The 21,805-nt window shown below is 43.9% G+C and overlaps 1 protein-coding gene across 1 annotated transcript; it reads right to left on the bottom strand.

Annotated features, from left to right (window-relative positions):
• Nucleotides 1-5,000: 5,000 nt before the first annotated feature.
• On the bottom strand, nucleotides 5,001-17,740 carry JPT2 (Jupiter microtubule associated homolog 2). The gene is made up of 5 exons (XM_054643523.2): nucleotides 17,605-17,740; nucleotides 11,037-11,185; nucleotides 10,437-10,579; nucleotides 8,110-8,155; nucleotides 5,001-7,357 (listed from the first exon to the last, which is right to left on the bottom strand). Exons 1-5 carry the CDS (start codon nucleotides 17,646-17,648, stop codon nucleotides 7,173-7,175), a joined length of 567 nt encoding a protein of 188 aa, XP_054499498.1. The 5' UTR covers nucleotides 17,649-17,740; the 3' UTR covers nucleotides 5,001-7,172.
• Between the last annotated feature and the right edge of the window lie 4,065 nt (nucleotides 17,741-21,805).

Here is a 21,805-nt window from a genome sequence, read left to right as displayed (position 1 = left end):
CTGCAAGCCTGACATCTTTGCTTAGTAAACAAATAACCCTAAAGAATCAGCATGGAACAGAAGGCAGAGCACAGAGCAAACAGAGTTTGAACATCTCCATGGATGCTCCATCTCCATGCAGCATCTCTGGGCCACCTGTTCCAGTGTCTGACCCCTCACAAGAAAAATGTACATATTTGTGTTCAGATGGAATTCTGTGTGGTTTCCCTTGTGCCCACTGAGTCCTGTCCAGAGCAGAGTCTGGCCCCCTCATCCTTTCTTCATCCCAGCAGGTACTTGAGCACACTGGTCAGTTCCCTCAGCCCCTCCTCCTGTGACAGATGCTTCAGTCCCTTTGTGGCCCATCACTGCACTCGCTAAATCACATCTGTCTTGTACTAGGGAGGCCAAAGCTGCACACAGTGCTCCATGTAAGGCCTCATCAGTATTTTAACACAGCTGGAAAATCAGACTCCTGCTAGACGGTGGCTTCAAAATATCCTTAGGCCTCCACTTGCTGCAGTAGAGCACAGCTCTTCAGTGCTGAAATCCTGCACTTGCATTTTTTCAGAGGAAAAATCCCATGATGAATTTCCAGCTGTAACTATGAAAAACCACATGCAGCAGGGGAGTAAACAAATGTTAGAGGCTTGCAAACAGAAGAAAATATGTGTTTAGAACTGATTTGTATGTTAATATCTTGGCTTAAAAGCAGTGACTTCAGCCTGGTCTGCTGAAGCCATCAAATTTCTTAGTTTATGCCATGTGATGTGGCAGCTAAATGCAGAGGGGGTTGGTGCTGTAATAAGTGCTGGGATAACTGCTCAAAGTCGTGTACTTACTCCTTCATGGAGAAGCTCGCTCAAAAGCCAGCCACTCCTGTTTGACATCCCACATCTACCTCCAAATTACTAGAAAAGAAACTCCAGTCTTCTGTTTTGAAGAAGAGTTGACATACTTTCCTTAAAATCTGCCAATGGTTAACAAGATTCTCATTGGTGTGGCATCAAAGCCTCAGTGCCTGCTCTGCTGGGTGTCACTGGGAACCATTCCTGTCCCTCTCCTGTGTTCACTGCCTATATAGAGAACGTCTGTTGGCTAGAGAGGGTTTTATAGAAACCATCGAGCAGAGATCCTTGCACTTGCTTACAAAAGCCCTGTCACAGAATGTGAAGATGTAGGGACATCCTGGTGACCTTTGGATCTCTTGCACAAAGACCATCTTCAAGGGGGGAGGACTCTACTGGAGCCTCTCATAGGCAGAGTTCTTCTGGACAGAGTGCTCCTGTCTTTCAGCTCAGATGGATAAAGCTCAAAGCTGACATAAGAGTAGGGAAGGGGATGATGACCCTTCCTTGAACAGTACCTGCTCACCTCTACTGGGCACACTGACTGCTTGATCTTACTAAGCTTTTTTCAGTAATGACCCGCTGATGACCAGGAAGCCACCTTCACTTTGCTTGTCTTCCCCATTTTTTCTGGACACCTGCAGCTGGGATACCAGAGCTCAGCTCTAAGCTTTCAAAAAGGCAATTGCAAGGCTCTCATACTTTGATTGAGCTTGTCATGGAAATGAACGGGTGGCATGCACAGATGTCAACATGCTGCAAGAAATGGAAGGAAACAATCAGGGTTTTTTTTGTTTAACATTTGTAGTGTTGCACTGATCATAATTATGGGTAACTGAAACCCCCTTACACTGTCCCGAGCCTTAGACAAACTGGGCCTTAACATTTAAGCTGCACATATTCTCTGGCAGAACATTCTTCTTGCCAAAGACACAGTGGATTGAGACTCATAAAATATAGACTGAAGCCTGAAAGTGTACATTAGTTCAGGTAGTTGACACTTGGATGTGTGCTGCCCTTCATGCCCAAGTGCATGCTCCCAGCAGCCAGGATGTAGACACAGTAGAGCATATTGACACAATAGAGCACACATTTATGTAAGTCTGTGGGACAAGACAGTGGAGAAAAAGCCATCGTCTTTATGATATTCATGAAGAACTTGGCATAATGATAAGTTCCCGTTACTTCAACAGGCCCCTGTTCTTCGGATACACCTGGACACAGAGTGATCTGTGGTTTTGGCTTAAGTGGCACATAGCACACACCCAAGCAGCAGCAGAGGAGGGGTCACAGAGAAGCCAAAGGCAGCACAGATACTATTTCAAATATCCGTATATGTAGGGGGGAGGAGGAAAGCAGTGGGTAAGAATCAGAAGGCAGCTGGACCTAGAGAGGCTGATAAGTAAAGCAAATTCCTGCATTCTTGCTGGCTATGGAGAGTATTTTGATCTGCTTGAGGAAGAAGAGGTTGTCCTGCTAGCAATACAAGGAACTTGAAAGAAAGGGAAAACCATTTCAAGATGAGACTGTCTTAATTCTCAGAAGCAAGATGAAACTACAAAAATAATCAGGACTACTAATTTAGCCCAATAATTTAAATCTGCCTATTCCTGCTCACCAACTACTTTTAAAGGGAGGAGTGGTGACTGGGCATAGCCTAGGCAGCCAGCTTAGCCTGCTGGGAGGCTTCTAGGCATCAGTTTTTGGCCAGCAATGAATTGTTACCCAGTCCACTTCTTGCACAGCTGATAAGCAGTAATGACAGAAACAGCTTACATGTGACCAAATCTCCTCCCGGTCAAGATGCTGTGACCTCTCTTTGCTCCTTAAGAAGCAATGGAAAATTCCAGCCTCAATGACATTTGATCCATCACCCTTTCCACAGGGAAGTGATACATGGTTTCAGCAGAGCTTCAAGCTGAAATTCAACAGGACACACATCAGGGGCTTGGACAAATCACTGGGTGGCCAGCTCCACCACAAAGTCACCCAGATAGCCAAGACACTTGGACATCCATGCACCACTGTGATCATATTGTACATAAGCAACTCTGACAGCCTTCCAGGGAACAAACTACAGCAGTTACTCATTTAGTGCTTAAATAACTGTCTCCACACATCACTACTTTATGTATCTTCTCTCACTAGACAAGCCCCAAGAACGAACTTTGGATATTCCACGTCTGATTAGCCTGTATAAATAATTCAAAAAACTCACAGTAATGCTGCTTAAAACACCAACAGAGAGTACATTAATCTTCCTCATTGAGAGTGCAATGCAGGATGTGATGCAACAGAGGGACAGTATCAGACCATGCTTGCTTAAAAGGTTTTGTACAGTAGTCAGAAGTCTTCACAGGGAAAAACATGCATGATCTGGGTTAACTGGCACACATGGGGATCAGGAGTGATGACACACTGCAGCTGGGCAGTTCACTAGAGCCCTGAGGTCTTGTACAGGACAGACACGGTGACATATTTAGGGACTAAGCAACACATATGCCTAGAACCACACACAACTCATGAAAGCATGCAAGTCATCCTTTAACCACTTCCTAGGCTAAGCTCACTATGGACACCATACTTTTGCTTCCCAGACTGAAGCAGCAATTCTGATAACATTCTGTCCCAAGTGTTTAGTTACAAACCAGCAGTTTTAGGGAAAGCCATGAGGTAACATATACAGCTGCAAACTGGAGCTATACTGCAGTCTACTATTGGCTGCAGCTCAAAGGAAAAACAGTACTTCATTGCTAATGTGCTATCTATCGAGGACATTGCCACATTCCCACACTATGCAGATCCCACCTGTTGCCGTGTGATTTCAGGGTTTACCTCAGAAACCCGGGTCCCTCCCCTGAAGATTCCCTCCCAGGTGTGTCAATCATCCTTCCTTTCCCCTTCCTGACCCCTGCCAAGCACTGTCTCTCAATCCCAGAATTCCAGAAGGGCCTCGAGTGATTGGCAGATTCAAAGGATGCCCTTTACCCCTGGGGGGGGGGGGGGGGGGGGGGGGGGGGGGCATTGGCCCATCCAGGGCTCCTTTGTCCCCTAAGACCTCCTCACACTTACCTGGTTGGTGGGCTTCCTACCCCTTCCCTCCCCCTCTCCCCCAGGTAAAAGGGCAGGCAACCACACACTCTGGGAGTTCTGTTGGAGCTGTTGCTGCATTCAGAGGCCTGTGGGCCAGAAAAAACGCTCTGGATTGAAACCCTCCATCAGAACCGACTCCTTTCCTTCACCATCACCTTAAAGCTTCTCCATCAGAGGTAAACCTAAAGAGTGGACCCTCTTATGGGAGGAAGCTCCATCCCGCAGCCACCAGAGCCCCGGCATGCCTGGACTTGTCTCCACGCGCCCAGGTGTAACACCCAGCTAGCCAAAAGTGTCTCTGGATCGAAACACCACAGTTGTTGCTATTTGGTTCAGCAGCAAGGGCCAGACAAGCTAAGGCATGCCCCATTCAGCGATATTGGTAAAGATACCAATACCCACCCAAATTGTACATACTTCAGATGGAGAGTTCTGAACTGTGAATGGCCAAACACAGAAGTCACTGTAGGAGTGAGGGCTGGCCGAGAGGCTGTGAGAGCATCACAGCCTGGAAGTTCAGGAATGAATGCCACAGACACAACATCCTGGCTGAGAGGCCACTGTGTCCAGCTCACCCAGAATTACAGTATCAGTAGCTGGAGTTCCCTCCTCTGTCAGCCAAGGCAGTCTGGCACATGAAGGGTGTTTTATGCACTCACGAGAAACACACAAGTGAGAGTATGACTTCTCCACATAAAGAATATCCCTCGCTCAAGGGGAATTACTATGTTTTTCTACAAATAGCCTTAACTATTTAAAATATTTGAATATTTATTCTATTTACAATATTGCTGAAGAACATAACAGAATCCCAGCATGGAACACAACATCATGGAATGTTGCCCACAAAAAGGCATTAAGCTGAGCTCTTGCTACTGTACTACCCCCTCCCAGGGGATAAGAGGTGTCTGTCTCATGGGCAGCCTTGGGCAGGATGTCACAGCTCCTGAGCACAGTCCCATGTACAAAAGGCCTGAAAATGTGCAATTTTTCCCATTTCGCACCATAAAATTCACCAGTGCACCTATGGTGAAATACAGTACTGATCAATTTATAAAAGTAGGCATCTATAGCACACAATAAAGTAACAAAATACTTGTTTATTGGTAACTGCACGTTCTGTCATTTGATTTCCAATCCCCTTCTGTCCCAGAGAAATACTCAGATCAATCTTACATGAAGAACTGAAAACATTGTTTCCATTTCAAAGAAAGAAATACAAGAAATTTAACACAGTTTAACTAATTTAAGGCCTAGTTAAAATTTGCTCTTTAAAGAACAGGCACTGAAGCCCATGCACATTAGGTACTAAATAAAAGATGGCAAATGCTTGGCATTGCAGATAGCATCAGCTACACCAGAGTTTGCAATGCAGGAAGTAGCCTCTGGTTGACTTTTCTATATGACAGCTTCCTGTCAAGCACTGGAACAAGGAACTGAAATGGCTAATGTGTCTGAGACTCAGACAGAGGCTGGAGAGCACAGACTCAGAAGGAGGGGCTAAGAAATATATATTTGGAAGTAACGTAAGTTCATTCCAGGGCTGTAGTTTGAACTACTGCCTTGTTTTCCTAGGGGAAAATTAACAGGCAGCTCCAAACCAATCTGAAAGGTACAAAGGCATTTGAATCCCTACTTTCCATGGCTGTTTCTATCCTAGCACTGCCCCATATGTTTCACTATTTGAAATGGCAGCTAAATCTTAAAGCAGTCACCCACAGCTGCTGACACAAGGGAGCTGAGCAGCCTAGGAAGCATTACAATCACAGAAAGGTTTAGCACCTGGCCCAGCATCCCATCTCAATGGCAGCAGTTCTCAGGGAATGTGGGCTAGAACAGCAGTGGATATACGCAATAAGGCCACTTGTTCTTTGGTGTACCCGAACAACGCCTGTTTTGATATGTCAGATTTAAAAGGTCAGTATTCAATGTATTTAACAGAGAGCACCTAGAGTTAACATTCATATATCAAAGCTCTGGATATGATAATAAAATCCATTCAGTGAACAAATCCTCCCCCAAAAACATCGGTGCAAAACATGCACATCTTCCAAACATGATTTATGACAGATTTTAGTAATACAAACCTTCTGTTTGTGCTGGCTTTGATTTTCCAACTAAGGTAATCTACAGCAAAATCAACTACAACTCTAGGGGAGAACTCACAGTTTTCCCAACAAAAATCTGAGACAGTCAAAGGCAAAGATAAGGCTGATGCAAGACAGAAGAATTCACTAACAGACTCAGCACAGGCAAAACCAACAGGAAATTCACTGTGGTGGAGACAGGAGAACTGTCCTGGTTTCCACAGGAGCCAAGTGAAAACCTGTGAAAGCCCTTTCTACAAAGGCTGGGTCAGAGAGACACGGCTGACACCTCAGCATACACTCCATGGTAAACTTCCAAGATGCCTCTGTTCAAAGAGTACCATAAAGCTAGTTGTTTGCATCCACATTTTTACCAGAAAACATAGAAGCACTCAACTAGAAGCACCTACATGAAACAGCAAGTTGGACTGCCACAAGTGAAGAACTGGTTACAGTAATCAGCAAATTACTAAAAGCATCCAAAAGACCTGAATACCTAGGCAGGGGAAGACCACAATCTTTACAAATATACGATTGTTTATGAGTACAAAAGAAACTTTCAACATATTTTGTCCTTGTATCAGCAATCATGTGCTGCAAGCAAGAAAGGAGAAAAAGAAGCAATGACTGAAGACACTCTTAACCATGTCAGCACTACTTGTTCCAGCGGAACACATTTATAGTCACATGACTGCAAGTCAGCTCACGCTGGAAGCTGCATCCCATTGCCTAGGGGAAAAGTCCAGCCTACCTGCTGTACTCCAGAATCTTCAAGTATGACCTTCAGGCCCCTTCCCATTCACAATGTTTGATGTGTTGACTGTATGGAAGCCTGATTCTACAAGAGCATCCTGAGCCACAAGCTAGCTAGTTATGTTCTTACCTAAGAGTCTGAGGAACTCACCACTAAGTAGCACTAATTTTTCATGAAGTTACACTAATGTCTGGCTCTGCCACCCACCCAGGCAGGCCAGTACTCACATCTTCCACAAGGCACCCATTCCCTCCCCAGCCTTTCCTCCTAAATCACCAGATTATCCTTCCTACGTACTCTAACATAACCCTCATTCATCTGCCTAAGAATCTATTCACAAGCAATAGTATATTAACTGACCTCACTGCCACAGACAAGAGTTTCTCCATTAGTGACAGTGACATGATGACCCTAATAGAACGCAATACTGGATTTCCCCCCTGGTGGATTGAGGACTTTGTTGTGTGAGCGTGGCCTTGGTCCTAGTCGGGGTTCGTGATTGTCCATCTTGGGTTCTGGCTCCTTGCATCGCTCCTCTTTGCCCAGAGCTTTTTTCTCGCCTCCGTCTTCCGGGTGTGTTTTGATATTTTCTGTAGCTACATTAAAGAAAACATAATAGATCATCAGATCAGTCACTATTCTGTAGTGCACAAAGTGCCTCATCCTCTGTCACTGCATTTTTTCCCCACATCTCCCATCCATAGCACACCAAGATTTCTCATTACCTGTTCATTTTTCCTGAAGGAAACATGAAAGAAAAGAATTTCACTTTTCACAATAATTCCTCTCTTCTTTCAGCAATCTTTCTAATATTTCATATCCTTTCTAAGGATATAAAGACTGAGCAATACACCTTCAGAATTATTTTGGGAGTTGCAGGCAATTAAGAGATACAATGTTCCAATCAATCCTTTCATACTGAGCTTGAAAGCAGGGATCCCATCATTCTTTAACAGTTAGTTGAGCAATAATAAATTTTGTCAGTCAGCTGTTTATTATTTACAACAACAGAAAGCCAAAATTAGCCATTTGAAGGAGATGGCAAGAGAGGAAGTGGTAATCTGATGTTTTGCCATATACAGATTCCATACATATTTGTATATACACACACAGTATCAAGCAAAGTCTAAACACAGAGACACAGAGTATCACAACTCAAGCCTGAGCTTTCCTCAGTAAGAGGAAGAGTACCATTTCCCTGAGACAAGCGACTACATTTCTGACTAAACTTTTCAGTCATATTATCCTAAAAACATGAGACTAGGCTAATGTTTAAGCAGAAGGACAAGAAACTTCCTCATAGTTTATCTTCCCAAAGAGAACAAAGAAAAGAATTTCTCTTGCTGACCTTCTAGCTTCTTTGGTATTTCCTCTTCTTTTAAGACAATGTGATCCTGCAAAGAAACCAAAAACTATCTTAGTGTATTATTGTTCTCAAACAGCAAGTCTGCCACAAAATCCTTCTGGAAATTTTGCTTCATTTTTAAGTTTATAGATCACTGATCAAAGAAAAGCAAGCTGTGTGCAGCCCTTCATCCCTTCCACTTCCACTACAGAACCCCAAAAGCAGGGGAACAAGTCTTCTATGTTATGGCAAAACGCACATCTCAGACAATTCAGTGAAACATGGATGAAGAGGCTACATTAAATCATCAAAATGTAAGCACAGCAGTGGTGGGTTAACTGCCAGACAATTTTAGAGGCCTTCCCTAACCTTAAGGATTCATTGATTTTAAGATCAGGAATTACCCTTCTTGTCAAGTACCTGCTATCACACAGGAGAAGTTGGTACACACAACTATAATACAAACAGCCCTTGAAGACCCTATTTGTACGCAGCAATTCCTGTCTTCACCGAGTATCCCAACAGTCAGGTAATAATCAAAACATTTTAAGACCATTTCCCCAACAATCTGAACTGACTGTTGAAAATACACAGCCACACTTCAGAAAAGTGTTTTCCCACACATGAAACTCAACTCGCATGTCTTCTTTCCAGGTCAGTATCTCCCACAATTCCAATGCTCTAATTAATGATATAAGAAATTCCACAATGGTGTCTTCCATTTAGTCAGGAATTAATGGGAATTAAAGTTACATTTCTAAAAAAGTAGCTAAAAAGAAAGTGCAACCATCCCAATAAATGGGTACAGAGCAGCAAAGCAAAGCCCTCTCCTATACCAACAGCACAACTCCTGTCAAAACCTAGCTCCCAATCTTATTTTTCCTCCTCATCTTTTCACATGGCCCCAGATACTATTCCGAATATGCAAAAAAAGAAAGCACTCTACCAACACCTTAAATTTAAGGGGAAAAAAAACAAAGGCAAGAAAGGTAAATTGGACTGATCCTTTTTTCCTAAGCTTCCAGGAAAACCTAGACACATTGTGTTTTCAGCACAATGACAATTTCTGTCCTGGTTCCAGTCAGTACAGGGTTAATTTTTGCAGTAGCCAGTGAGGGCATGGCAGGGACCTGAAGCTTATTCTAGACCACATCATGTGCAGGGTGTGGGGTGGGCAGTAGTGGCTGAACAGTTGGGGTACTGCTGTGTTTCATGTGGCGAGCCCTCGCATGTGAACTGCTCATCCTTCCTGTACACTCCATTATTAATTTTGTTGCTGTTACTGTTCTTTTCTTATCTCATTGCTATTTCCATTAAATTGTTCATATAGCAACCCCTGATTTTACCTTCTACCTCCAATTTAACCCCAGGGGAGAGGGGGAAGGGGGAGGGGAGCATGAGTGGTGCATGTTTTGGAGTGTTTTCAGTGGGAACACTAAACTGGGGAATACCATTCCTAAACCACAGCAGTTTCATAGAATGTTAAATTTCCATGTTATTTGATGTGCAAAAACATTATCACCCTAACAGCTACTCACTTATTAGCACTTACTTAGAGTAGGGGCAGCAGGTTGTAAATCTGCATATAGGGCACTTAAATACAGTAACTGGTAACGTATCCTGCTTTTTCCAAACACAGATGTGGTCATAACTACAAGTAACTATTACACATCCCAGCTTAAAGATCAAAACTCAACTGTATAATCTATGTGTAACAACTCTAACACTATAATAAGAGACACTTTTGTCTATCTTGTACAAATCAAGTACCCGCTGGGCCTAATACCACTGATCTTGAAGTTCAGTTTTTCACTGTTGATCACTGTAAGCCTAATCTGCTGAAGGGCTTCTAAGGGGCTTCTTAAATACATGACTGTAGATACATGTATTTAAGAGAGCTGAAGTGCATAGCCAGGCTTCACAAAGGATTATGACTGTAGCTCACCAACTTCCCAAGTCTGCATCAAGATCACATCTGCTAAAATGCAGAATAAGGAGAAATATTTCCTCCCTATCCAGTTTAAATGCCTCTTGGCTCTGTCAAGAGCTCCAGCTGTACCTCAATTACAAGAAAGATCAAAGGCTTTTTTCTTTCCTTTTTTTTTTTTGAATGCACATCCATAGTCTATTAATACTTTCACAACAAACTGCAGAGATCTGATACACCCAAAATAACAAGCTATCAAAAAGACTTTGGGAATAACTGTCTAACTCAAAGTCACTCCATGCACATTCAGTTCTGTTCTTAGGGAGAGCACAGGCATATGACAGAGCACGACAGGACCCTGGAGCTCTTTGCTTCTTGATCTGAGCAACAGAAGTACAAATACCTTGGGTTTGTTCGGGTGTGCTCGCACAATGCTAGGAGAGACAGGAGACCCAAAGATATCGCTTGTCTTCCCACCAGGTGGATTCAAGCGTGGACGAGGCTGAGCAGAACTAGAGTCCTCAAAAATGCCACTTTCTTTTCCTCCTGCAAGGCAGTTGTTAAGACTTTTTTTCTAGATTAATTTTATCACATAATATAACATAAAAAAAAAAAAAAATTGAAGGACTTCTACAACCCTGCTGCTTAGGGACTTAGTCGTATTTGCCTAGTTGAAATCCTTTGTTACAAATTCACCGGCAGGTCTCAAATTGAGCTAACTGCTGACAACTCTACAATACTAAAAGGTTTCCTTTTTTCATTTCTTAGAACCTCAATTTGGAAAGAATTAAGACTTGAATAACATGCTAAAAAGTCTGTGAACATGCAAATCACTGAAATATTAATATATCCAGAAGTTTGAAGACATTTGTTGTTCAAACCTACTCAGTATGTAAGAATGCAACACAAAAAGACAGATCCCAGTGCTCCAGTTTAGGAGCACAAAACCATTCTATGCTGCAATTCAGAGGCCAGTCACACAGAAAGAGGGGGCAGCTTTTACCTGGAGGGTTTGTTCTTTTTGGAATGTTCTGAGGTTTTTCTGATGCTCCAAAGATATTGGATGCCATCCGGTGTGGCCTGCTTGAAGAAGACACTTCTTCTGTACTCCCGAAGAGATTACTAGAATCTCCCCCTGGGGGTTTCAATACCCTATATCACAGAATAAGAAACAAGATATGAAAGTTCATTTAAAATTTATAGTATTCGACATATTTGACATCCCCTGCCCATTCTCTCCTTGTCTGTAACTATCCTGATTTTAATTTACTTTAGGTAATTCTACTATATCCATGAAGTACCTACTTTTCAAGAGCTGTTTTAATATTCTTAAGTTCAGCACAAATAATGGCAACCTCCTGGTCAGTCAACTTGATCATTAAGGTATCTATGATTATGTGGAATGATCCTAACACTGCCACCTACACAAATGGCTACACTATGTGTGGTGTTCCAGAAATAACAGAGATTATGATGGTGAGGATTTTAAAAATAACCATTAGAGAATCAGACTTTGTGCTAAACTGCATATGTAGTAAACCCCATAGATTTAGGAAAAGCACCATGGAGAATATGAACAATAGGAATGCTGAAACAGCAAAAGAAAATTTCTGTTTCCCTGTCCTCTGCCCTTAACCTATCTCTGTAACCTTATAAGGCAATGTCATGTTAACCCCTTACCCATTGGTCAAGCTTGGATCCTTTCCAACACTATAAAAGAAGCATACTGTACCCCATTAGGGGAGAAAGAAGAAGAGCAGAGACCCTTCACGGACCTCCCCAAATAAAGCCATCTTCGTGGAACAGCCTGCGCCTTCTCCTTCTCCTCTCTCTCCGTCTGCTGCAGCCTCCAGCCCAGGGCTCCACTACCTAGCAAGCAGAGCTGAAATCCTGAGAGCTTGCAATCACTATAGAGCTGATAATCACCATGCTTGCTAGATGGTAGCCCTGCGGCCTTGGCATGAGCGAGCTAGCTTCGGGCACCCGGTCCCTACCCAGGGACTGAGTTCCTGAGCCCTATTGCTCTGCTTTATAATAACTCCAAATGAGAGGTTATTATGCATATACCAACTTTGAATCTGTGATACAATTCATACCCACTGACTTTTAAATAAAGGCAGACATTTCATAACTACTAAAAAATTTGCTAGTTTCAACCATCAGTTATCATAATAGCTGCTGTAGTTTAGAATGGAGAGACAGAATACCAAAAAGTCAACTATTTAGCAGTTAAGCTGCAAATCCATTAAAACTAAAGCTTTGCACCAGAGGATATCAAATGGATCCACAGAAAAATTGGAGCTTACAGCAGAAATCATCTGACTTCTTGAAAACTTACCAAAAGTCATGCTTGTCCTTCAGTAGTAATTCCATAGTTAATGCCTAAGTCTTGTTCAACAGACTACAGGTCCCTCTCCAAAAAGGAACCAAATTACTATCTGGGAATAGAATCAGTGAAAATCAATTGGAAAATTAACAGAGATTAATACCTAAATATGGCTGAAAGAAGTTCAGCAAAAAAAAAAGGCCTGGGAGTGCTGGTGGACAATGGCTGAACATGAGCTGGGTGTGCCCAGGTGGGCAAGAAGGCCAATGACATCCTGGCCTGTACCAGGATCAGGACAGTAACCTCTGCTGGGCACTGGTGAGGCACCTCAAACCGTGGGGGCAGTTTTGGGGCCATGATGACAATAAAGACTAAGTGGCTGGAGCATACCCATAAAAGAAAATGGAGCTGGGGACAGCTCTGGATGAGGAGTCTGATGAGGAGCAACTGAGGGAGCTGGGGGGGCTCAGCTTGGAGAAAAGGAGCTCAAGGGGAACATTCTGGCTCTGCACAACTCCCTGATGGGAGACTGCAGCCAGGGGGGGTTTGGGCTCTAATGCCAGGGAGTAAGGAACAGGACAAGAGGAAACAGCCTCAAGTTGTGCCAGGAGAGGGGATACTGGACATCAGGAGGAATTTCTTCACAGGAAGAGATGTTGAACATTGGAATGGGCTGCCCTGGGCAGTGGTAGAGTCACCATCCCTGGAGGTGCTCACAAAATGACTCAATGTGGCACTTAATGCTCTGGTCTATTTGACAAGCAATCAAAGGTTGAACTCCATGATCTCAGAGGGCTTTTCCAACCTTAATGATTCTGGGATTCTGTATCAAAAATAATTTTTACAGTTACATCTACCAATTACCCACAGTGTTAGCAGCTGAACAAAGGTAGTAGCTCAATTATACTACTTCTAATCTTAACCCTTGATCTAGAACCTAAAGTAACCTTTGCTTTTAAACCAAGAGAACAGTTATAAATTGCAAGATCTTGATCCCACTCTACTTGAACAATTCAGATATAAGTGAATTATTACAACCCCTCCTTTCCCTAGCCCTGTGACAGCAAAACATCATCACAGGTGAGCAACATCAAGTATAAAATGAGGTACCTCTTGGTGCCAAGATCTACTCCAGTTTAAGATTTAATTTCACAAAAGTAGAGATATTTGGCTGCTCTGTCAGAAAATGAGCTTTGTGTGCATTTCAGATCTCAAGATGCAGAATGCAGTTTTAGGCCTTTTAGGAAGGAGAAAAAAGTTCTTCTTTTAGTCTGGAAACAGTTTATATACACAGCACTAGCCTCGGAGGGGCTGCCTTTGCTGGCCAATTTTAATATTTTAATTCTTAGTACGATTGTGGATTTAATAAACACCTTTAGCTTAAGGAGTAACTAGAATTTCTGCAGACAGGACAACTCCTTGTCCAAAGCACAGGTTAGATCATACAAAGCTTATTTATTTACAATTTAGTGTCCAATAGACTACAGATCTAACTAGCCTCTGTGCTCTCCACATATTTTAGAAGACTTAAACCCACAATTAAAGCAGACATTGTATAAGTAAATTATGTATTTCAAACATTCACAATCCCTCACCATGAGGCAGTTTAAGTACTTAAAGCAGGGAGACAAAGAATAGGGAACTCTACAAATAAGTAGTTTGGGAAGGAGTCAGTTAAAGTGGACTCCTCTCACATAATTTAAATTATTTTTTTATTTTACCTATTCTTTCAGCTATTTTTAAACTGCATTTCGTCTTTCTTGCATTCCAACTACACTAAGTATACCTGCAAAGAGACTGTAAGGAAGTAAAAAGCTGTTTATACAGCTGGAGTCTCTTACAGCCCAGATTCATTCAATTTACCACACTGTTTGCTTAACACATGCCTACAAGCATAGGGGGGAATAATAAAATAACTACATTCAGATTTTTAAAAGAAAAATAGCCAGTCACAAGAATCAAATTACTTCTCATTCTTGTAATGGGTTTTAAGAGCTATTGCAGAAAGAAATTCTAGAGAAAACCCATTTTAAGATTAAAAGTCTTGATAATTCACTAAAGAAACTTCATCAAAATAAATCCACCGATTAATCTTATACTGTCCTTTTATTTTCAGCTTAGTAGCCACACTATGAAAACCCTACTGTTGAATAATTAACCAGAGGCATCACTGGTGGTACTTACAAGGTAGAAATCAGCACAAATACCTTTTCTGCCAGCATCACGAACAATTATGTCCTGACTCTACATACACAAAGTGGATTTACCATCTCAATTTCAAGAACTTTGTAATGCTGGGAACCTTCCTTCCAAGCATTACGTAAACTTTCAGTGACACCAGGTTAATAAAATTTGAACTAATACAAAGTCAGATAACTAAGTTATTGACAGGAATTACCAAAAATAACTTTGAAGTACAGCAACAAAGTCTGTAAGCTGATGCCAACAAGAGGAGAGGGCTTTGCACTTGCTTCCTCCAACCAAACGCGTAGGAGACTACAAAGTTATTTTCTTTCTGTGTAGCCTCTAGAGCACTGCTGGCCTCCCTGTACTACCACGTACTCAGTTCTAGAGCAGTGAGATATGCAGGTCCCCTACACCGAGTAAGAAAATCAGATTTCACCTGTAAATCCTACCAAAGGAAAACAGCATGCTAAACTCAGCTAGCCAAGATGAGCTGCTCCAACAGAGTACACAGAAATTTAACATATAATTTAACATATGTACAGTAACATATGTTAAATTATATGTTAAAAAACTTCAGTTAAAATATGTTAAAAACTTTAGTTTATACTTTATAGTAATTTTAGTTTATATCAGTATTATGCCAGTTTATACAGAGACATTTTTGTTTCTTGTAGCCAGGTATGTTGGGTCTTTATTCCTTTGGGAAGGTATTGCTGTATTCTTTCAAACCATGAAAAAACAACCCTTTGTCTTCTACAAAATCTAAATCTGCCTCTCTCTCCCTCCCCTCCAGCAGACCAGAAGTTGGTGAACTTCTCTAAAACAGGTAAATCAAGAGCCCTATTCTGCAAGTTTAAAAGCCCCCACTAATTGCTTTGTTCTCTTCTGGCAGATTTGAAGAATTTTAATTAGTTTTTCTGGTCTTTTTTTTTATATCCCCTACATTCTAAAACACTTGAATTTGAATGCCCTTTCCTCATTAAGCCTTTCAGCCAACCTATAGAAGGTTTATTCATTACTTCAAGACACCTGCTACATAATTGTTTTTAATCCTGCCTGAAAGTTAAACACTGAAGTTTTACCAGTTTTTAGACTGTTCTAATACAGTAGATAAGTGCTGGAGTATACATAAGAGACTGGCAGAAAGCAGGTGATGAGGTTTGGAACCGCAGGCTCTAAAACAAGACCAGAGGTCCTGGGGTGCTTCTGCTGTGGGATCAATGGAGACTCACGGCTCATTAAACAGCTCACTCACATACAAACAGCAAGCTGTTTTATGCAACCATGATCTTGATCTGAAAGCCCCAAGAGCGCTGCAGTGGCCCCGATGGGAGTAGAGGAACATGAGTATTACATTTCCAAGATGGTTGAATTTACCGTTGTCAGCTCTTTGCAGTGGTTGTGAAACTGCTCATACACAGGACAAATCGAGTGTATATTAATACACTGCATCTTTATAGCGCACAATAGCAGAATGATACAACTCTGTCCTGTTTTGCTTTTAGACGCTCTTAGACATGTAATACCATGTTTTATTTTGAAAAAGCAAAACTTGCTTAAAAATACAGTGTCATTGTTGAAGTTTAAAAAAATAAAACTAGGCAGTTAATTCGATTCAGCGAACTAGTTGCTTGCTCTATCACTGTACATACTTAAAGGATCACTAGAAACACATTTCACTGGACAATTAAGTGAAAGCTTTCACTTAAAATCTTCTTAGTATAATTTATTTCTAACAGTAATACCCCTGTACTATGAAGTTCTCAAAATGCAAACACTTGTTTATAATTTTCTAGGCATGATTTTCACACTAGGAAGACTTTTTTTCCCCACTTTCACAGCGGGTGGTAGTTGCTGCTGGGATTTTGAATTAGGCTGAGATTTAAAGAGAGCAACTTCTACGTACCAAGAACTGCAAAAGGAGTTGCAATCTCGCTAAACAAAGTTTTGTTCAGGGAATGAGTAAGCCGTGTCTTTAAACCAGGTACTTTTACCCTTGATGGCACAGGCCATGAGTCGATATAGTAAATGCCTCAGAGACCACGCTGCAAACCCGCTAAAGGAAGTTCCTGCGGTGCTGCCACAGTCTCCGGTACAGAGCTGTAGTGGCTCCAGCCTGCTCCCAGGCACCACAAATACACCCCGACACGGCAACAGGGAGGAAGCTGTAAGGCCACCTCGGCTCGCTGTTAACTAACACGTTGCAATGGTCTGCCTGGAAACCCAGTTTATGCGTTAAACGTAGTTTCAAAATTATTATGAAAACAGACACTTCTCAGAGACTACACCAAGGACAGAGCATCCTCAAAAGTCTTCTAAAACCACGTTACAGCTTGGACCTACTGGAATACGGGAAAACTTACAGCGTGCTCGGACAATTTCGAAACCCTTCCTCCTTCCCCACGCGACAGCCTTGCACATGGATTAATCACTGTACTCACGCCCTGCAGTATTCAGGGTAACTGCCCTCCTCCAAACAAAGCAATATATTTCAACTTCGTAGGGCGAAAACAAGCCAACATCTGGAGGCGTTTGTGCAGAGAGAGTAACTGGGGCCCCTCGCTCCCCGTGAGTAGAAACACGGCGGGAGAAGGTGCTCCCCAGCGCTGGGCCCTTCTCTCCGCGCCAGAGTCCCTGCAGGAGTTCTGGGGTCGGGCCGGGAGCGGCAACCGTGGGTAATCCGCCCGGCCCTGGGGCTCTCCTCGCGCGCCCGAAGCAGCACCAACGGGAGCGCAATGCGGCCACTCCCCGCCCAGTCCTCGGGACAAGTAAACTGAGGGACGGCGAAGGCGCCAGCCGCGCGCTGGCTTCTATCCCCCCTAACTTCCTACGGGAGGTAGGGGGCTCCGCTTCCTCCCGCCGCGGCCAAGAGGTCCCTCGGGGGAGCCCGATCTCCTCGGTCAGAACACTACATCCCCGACCCAATCCCCTCTCCCCCTTATGGCCCTCAGCTGGAGCCTGCACCTCCCGCGCCCGAACAAAGCCCCGCCAAAGGCTGCGCGACGCCGTACGCCTCTTCCCCCCGCCCCGCCCTGCTGAGCGTCCTCCACCGCCCCACCTGGAGCTAGGCTTGGCCGGTTCGGCCTCAGCACCGTGGAACATGGTGGCACTCAGCTTCGCTCCGCAGCCCCGCTCCAACAGCGCCGCGGGGAGGCCGGCCGCCCCCCGGCCTTGCCCGGCTATTGGCCGATTTAGCTGCCCATCATGATGAGCAGCCTATCGAAGCCAGTTAACCCGCTCGAGATCCTGCCTGTTCGGCCCGCCTCGCAAGAGGGAGGGAAGCTTAAAACGACCCGCGTCGGCGCTTACCCTGGATGCCTCCCATTGGTCGCTCTGCTCGTCCGTCAGAGGAAACTGCACAGCCATTAGCTGGAGGAAGGGCGGGGCGAGCAGCGGGAGGGTATTTAATGCGACGGGGTGGGGTAGGGGTATGGGCTGTAGTAGCGGGGAGGTGTTTGGTTCTTCCTTTGGCCTTACAGTCGAGACTTTATGTGGGCGTTTCACCTCGAAATAGCGATGCAATGCAGAAAACAGAAGGAAGATTATCGTATGGAATAACCTCAGGGAGGACTTCGTAACCTGCTGCCCTACACAGTGTTTCCGAGTTCGAGGATACCCGAGCGGCAAGCCCCGAGCCCCGCCGGCAGCCCTCAGCAGCCCCTCAGGCGCGGAGGCAGCGTTTCAGTGCGGGAGATTGAAGCCGCTTCAGGGAGCGCGGGCGACCCGGGCAAGCGAACAGGACATGGATCGGGAAGGGCGCTGCGGCGCAGGCAGTCTGCTCAGTTTTCTAGTCATCACGGTTGCTGAGAGAACTCAAATATATGGTGCCTGCTCAGCAGGGAATTGAGTCCCTTAAACTCACAAAGATGCAGTGTCTCAGACTGAAGTCCCAAAAAAACATGCAAAACCCCCATATAGCTAACCAGGCTTCAGGCTGTAGCTAATGCTTGCGCCTGTCAGTGGATTGTATCAGTGATGGGCGGCTGCATTGAAGCGATACGCGGAATAAATAAACTCCACAACCAGATATAGTTATGAAGTGGGTATGTATGTCAGCGCCCGGCACAAGCTAGGTAGCTCTCGTGAGAACTTGTGCCCCGAGCCTCGGGCTGTCCCACATCTTTATTCACAAAGGTATTCCATATGCAATGCGTTGCACAACTTTGCCATGCATATTCAACCCCTGGCCCCGCCTGTTCTCGCCTCGCATGGTAATCAGATCCACGCCCTTCTGGGCATGCTTTGTTTGCTGTAGTGGTCGCACGGGGGTCTCCGGTGGTCTGTGAGGCTGAAGATTGTGGTCTTCCTCATGACTGAACTTTTGTACTTTTCTCCTCTGCGCATGCGCTTTTGGTCCCTTGGTGCTTATCTGAGTAGTCTGTCGGCCTTGATTAGCTTGGAGACAGAGGAGTTCCTTTATGTGGGCTTTTTGTATCTCTTGGTCTTCTCTGGTATTTTCCTTCATGCAAGAAACTTCAGAAATTTGCATTTTCCTATGCCCTTTGTACCACGGCAGAGGTTTCTTAAGTAACAATGTTAAAATTCAACACATAGTTCTACAGGCTAAACTTTAAATGCTTAATTCATATTGCTAATTCAAGTGAACTCCAAAAATCTCTATTTCAGCATCAGATAAGACCAGGTGGATGACCTGCCCAGCCTGGTAGCAGAGTTACAAGACAAACTAGGAAGACTGAGAAGTATTAGTAAATCAGAAAGGGACATAGACTGGTGAGACCATAGCCTTCCTAAGACAGGAGCATCCAACAGAAAGGAGATCCTCTATCCATCCTCCAAGCAAAGAGTAGGTACCAGTTGTGAAGTGAGAAGCAAGTGGAGGGCAATCCATACTCAGGGAAGCAAGCAAAATTCTTCTTTGCCCACCTTGCTTTTCGCTCACAATACCCTCATAGGCAAACTCAAGAAAAGTGGGTTGGATGAGTGGACAGTGGGATGGATTGAGAACTGCCTGAGTGGCAGATCCCAGAGGCTCGTGATCAGTAGTAGAGTAAGGTTGGAGACCTGTCACTAGTGGTGTCCCCCAGGGTTCTCTGTTGGGGTCAGTGTTGTATAACTTGTTCATCAATGATTGGATGAAAGAGCAGATGTGTCCTCAGCAAGTTCACTGCTGATACAAAGGAGTGGCTAATATTTCAGAGGGTTTTGCAGGCCTTCAGAGGGACCTCAACAGCTTAGGGAGGTGGGTAGAGAAGAACCTTCTGAAATTCAGCAAGGGGAAATGCAGGTCCTGCACCTGTAGAGGAACAGCCCTGGTCACCAGTACAGGCTGGGAGCCAACCCACTGGACAGCAGTGCTGCAGAGTAGGATCTGGGTGTCCTGGTGCACAGCTATCTGTCCCTGACCAGCTGTGTGCCTTGGGGCCAAAAAGGGCAATATTGTCCAGGCCTTAGAAAGAGTATTGCCAGCAGGTTGAGGGAGATGATCCTGCCCCTCAACTCAGCCCTGGTGAAGCCACATTTGGAGCATTGTGTACACATCTGGGCCCCACAGTACAAGTGAGACATGGAGAGCCTTGAGCAGTTCTATCAGAGTGCTATTAAGTTGGTCAAGGGTCTGGAGAATCTCTCTAATGAGGAAAGGCTGAGGGAGTTGGACTGTTGGACCTTGAGAAGAGATGGCTGAGAGGAGACCTTATTAATGGGTATGAATATCTAAAAGGTGGGTATTGAGAGGATGGACCAGGCTCTTCTCTTTGGTGTCAGCTAGTAAATCAAGAGGCAAAGGCACCAACTGATGCCCAGGAAGTTCCACACAAACATGAGGAAGAATTTCTTCACTGTGCAGTGACTGAGCACAGAACAGGGTGCCCAGAGAGGGTGTGGAATCTCCCTCATTGGAAATATTCCAGAACCATCTGGACACAGCCCTATGCCATGTGTTCTGGGATGACCCTGCTTGAGCAGGGAAATGGGATCAGATGAGCCACTGTGGGCCCTTCCAACATGATCAATTCTGATTGTTGTGTGTTGGGCCTTCATCAGGCCTTGTCCGTGTGCACAGGGGTTTGTCAGCACAGTGTTGAGCAGAGTCTGGCTGCTGTGATCCACCCTGCTCTCTGGCACATGTCCACGGTTTGCTCACAGCTCTGTGGCTGAAGCATGGGATGGCTGCCATATGAAAGCCATTGGCTGTCTGGACAACCTGCACTGGGAGGAGATGGTATAGCTGCACCTGCAGAGCCAGCATTTACATGGCCTTTCTAACCATTTTTCATTGACTGTGACATTACAAGCTAACATTTTCAGCTGAAGGTTTAATTTCACAGCTCTACAGCTGTGATATGTCAAGAATTAAACTTAGAGGCATACATTTAGCAGCATAGTGCTGCTTTTGTTTTGAAGGACTGAAAAAACCAAATCAAATAAAGCTAACAAAAAAGCATGAAACATACGTACTATCACTGCAGTATCTTGTTTTGCTAATAATTTTTCAGACTTGTTCCTTTTGTTTTTACAGTCATAAATTTTGGTCATTAAGGGCAAAATTAGCTAAATTGTGAGAGAAGATTCAGTAGCAGCTTTGACATAAGGTGGAAAAGATTTAAAGGTCTTTTATACTGACAAAAGCTCACAGTCAGTGGAGGGGTGAAGCTGCACAGAAAGAGCTCAAACGTGGTCATAGCCCAATTTTCTCAGTAAACAAGCGGAAGAGATAACTATGCACTTTTTAGATGGGAAGGAAGTATCAAAATAATACTATTAAAACTTATGTTGAGCTTTTTAGAACATTCTTAATTTCTGATCAATTATACACTTGTACTTTCTCAGTGCAACATTAAAGCTGCCTTTTTGTATGTCCTAGACACCAAAATCCTAAAAGTGTACAAAAAGGAGTTAGTTACTGACCTAGATCACAGGAACTTCAAGCCTTGAGTCCAGCTTGCCCAAAGCAGGGTATGCTGGGTCAGCCCACCTTTCTATGGGCTTTAGTTAGTTTTATCTTGGAAAGTTCTGAAGATAGACTACGCAACCCTATCAGGGCTTCCTGTTCTTGAGTGTCCTAGGGTGAAAAGGTGTTTCTGGTAGTGGCTGTATAAAACATGATGGCCTGAATGTAACCTCCACAGCCAAGTCTCTGCCTATCTGAAACTCTGAATAGGAAAAAAAAAAAACCAAAACCCCAAAGGTATACACTATCATTTTTATTGTACCTTCTTGGTAGGGGTGGTGGTTGGGATTTTTTTGGTGGTTTTCTTGTTTGTTATTCTCTCTTTCTCCCCCTTGTTTCTGGTGCCCAT

This window comes from Agelaius phoeniceus, chromosome 16 (assembly GCF_051311805.1).
Source record: "Agelaius phoeniceus isolate bAgePho1 chromosome 16, bAgePho1.hap1, whole genome shotgun sequence".
Lineage (NCBI taxonomy): Eukaryota > Metazoa > Chordata > Aves > Passeriformes > Icteridae > Agelaius > Agelaius phoeniceus.
Note: the sequence above shows the minus strand (reverse complement) of the source record. Positions and strands in the feature narration are given on the sequence as shown.

Bases quoted from the DNA above. Each gene is read 5' to 3' on its own strand.
- JPT2 (XM_054643523.2), bottom strand. From the start codon at position 17,648: ATGTTCCACGGTGCTGAGGCCGAACCGGCCAAGCCTAGCTCCAG. The intron at 11,186-17,604 runs GTGGGGCGGTGG...TCTGTGATATAG, and splicing joins CCGGCCAAGCCTAGCTCCAG to GGTATTGAAACCCCCAGGGG. The intron at 8,156-10,436 runs GTATTTGTACTT...GTTTCTTTGCAG, and splicing joins CACACCCGAACAAACCCAAG to GATCACATTGTCTTAAAAGA.